General features: G+C 48.4%; 1 protein-coding gene across 2 annotated transcripts in view; it reads right to left on the reverse strand.

Annotated features, from left to right (window-relative positions):
• Positions 1 to 1,362, reverse strand: part of lin28b (lin-28 homolog B (C. elegans)) — a 19,758-nt gene that overhangs the window by 12,729 nt on the left and 5,667 nt on the right. For both annotated transcript variants that reach the window (XM_020588527.1, XM_020588532.1), the window contains exon 2: positions 647 to 834. In XM_020588527.1, coding sequence (XP_020444183.1) covers positions 647 to 834 — 188 coding nt within the window. The remainder of the gene's footprint in view (positions 1 to 646; positions 835 to 1,362) is intronic.

Here is a 1,362-nt window from a genome sequence, read left to right on the forward strand (position 1 = left end):
GGGGAGCAGAACGGAGGGGGGGTAGGGGGGGGGTGGACTCCACTGCTCTTTGTTTGCCACAGAACAAGTCCAAAACAAGGCCTTTTAAAATAAACTCAGCAGTAGGTGAAAACAGGCCACATTTCACATCCGACATGTGTGTAAACGGATGATTTGTTTCAGTAAACTTTCTAATTCATCACACAAACAACAACAAGCCTCCCAGGACGTGACCCGGCGTGAGGGGCTTTATTTTAAAAAACACGTTTCCCACATGTTAGCTGGACATCAGGACAGGTCTGCTGTCCGTTAAGGCCCAGTGTGAAACTAACCGTGTCACAGCCACACGACGTCCAGAGGAGGGGGAAGCATGTGGCTTCGACGTAGCGTGTGTGTGTGTGGGGTGTTTTTTTTTTTCTTCAAACCAACGTTTGATTATTCAGTAACATGTTGGGTAATGAAAAACATCCGGATTAGCAGATTCAGCTACCGAGTGGGGGTGTCGAGATGTTTTATGAAGTGACAGTGAAATTGTTGCAAAAGAAAAGTGAACTAATCAGTCACTGGGTCTTATCGTTTCAGAAAATCTAATCCGGGTGAGTGCATCACAACAAATCAGACCTACTTCTACGTTTAGTTTTGTTTGTTTTTGTGTGTGTCAACTTACTTGGTGGACGAAAACATCTAAAGGGGGGTCGACGGGGCTCCCCTCGCTGCTTGTCATTGAGATAAATCCAAAGCCCATCCGGACGTTGAACCATTTGCAGACTCCCGATCCCGACAGGGTCTGAGGTCGGGCCCGGTCCTCCTGCTCGGACTTGGCGGAGTCGTCTCCGCCACCTTTACGCGGGCCTCCTGAAACAATGGGGTAGGACACAAGGAGCAAGTTAGGAGTTGTTTTTTTTTATAGCTTCACAGACACACCGCAGAAGTGTTATCTTCCATGTGCGCATACCGGTTTGTATACGTTTAATTGGCTCTGCTGCATAAAAACTTCTTGGAGAAGCGAGGGGGGGAATCCCCACCACGGGCAAATACAGGCTATGTGAAGTTCAGGGCCGGTAGAAATTTCCTATACTACTATTTTCGCCATCACATAGGCGATCGGGGGCGCATGGTGCTCTGACCCTGTGTGCATCAAGACAAACATTCCCCCCCCAAAAAGTTGCTTGTTACTCCATGACAGATGACTGCCTGCGATTCGTGCACAGGCATGCTCCGTCGGTGGAACTTGTGAATGATTTCTCCCGTGCATCTACACCCGCTCCTACTGGGGAGTTGTAGGCTATAAGATCCAAAAAAAAAAAAAGGGGGCAGGTGTACACATGGTTCCTCGAGGTTGACTAGTGCGCAGAACTGCTTATACGCTCCAACAATGCATAT

This window comes from Monopterus albus, unplaced genomic scaffold (assembly GCF_001952655.1).
Source record: "Monopterus albus unplaced genomic scaffold, M_albus_1.0 scaffold9.1, whole genome shotgun sequence".
NCBI lineage: Eukaryota > Metazoa > Chordata > Actinopteri > Synbranchiformes > Synbranchidae > Monopterus > Monopterus albus.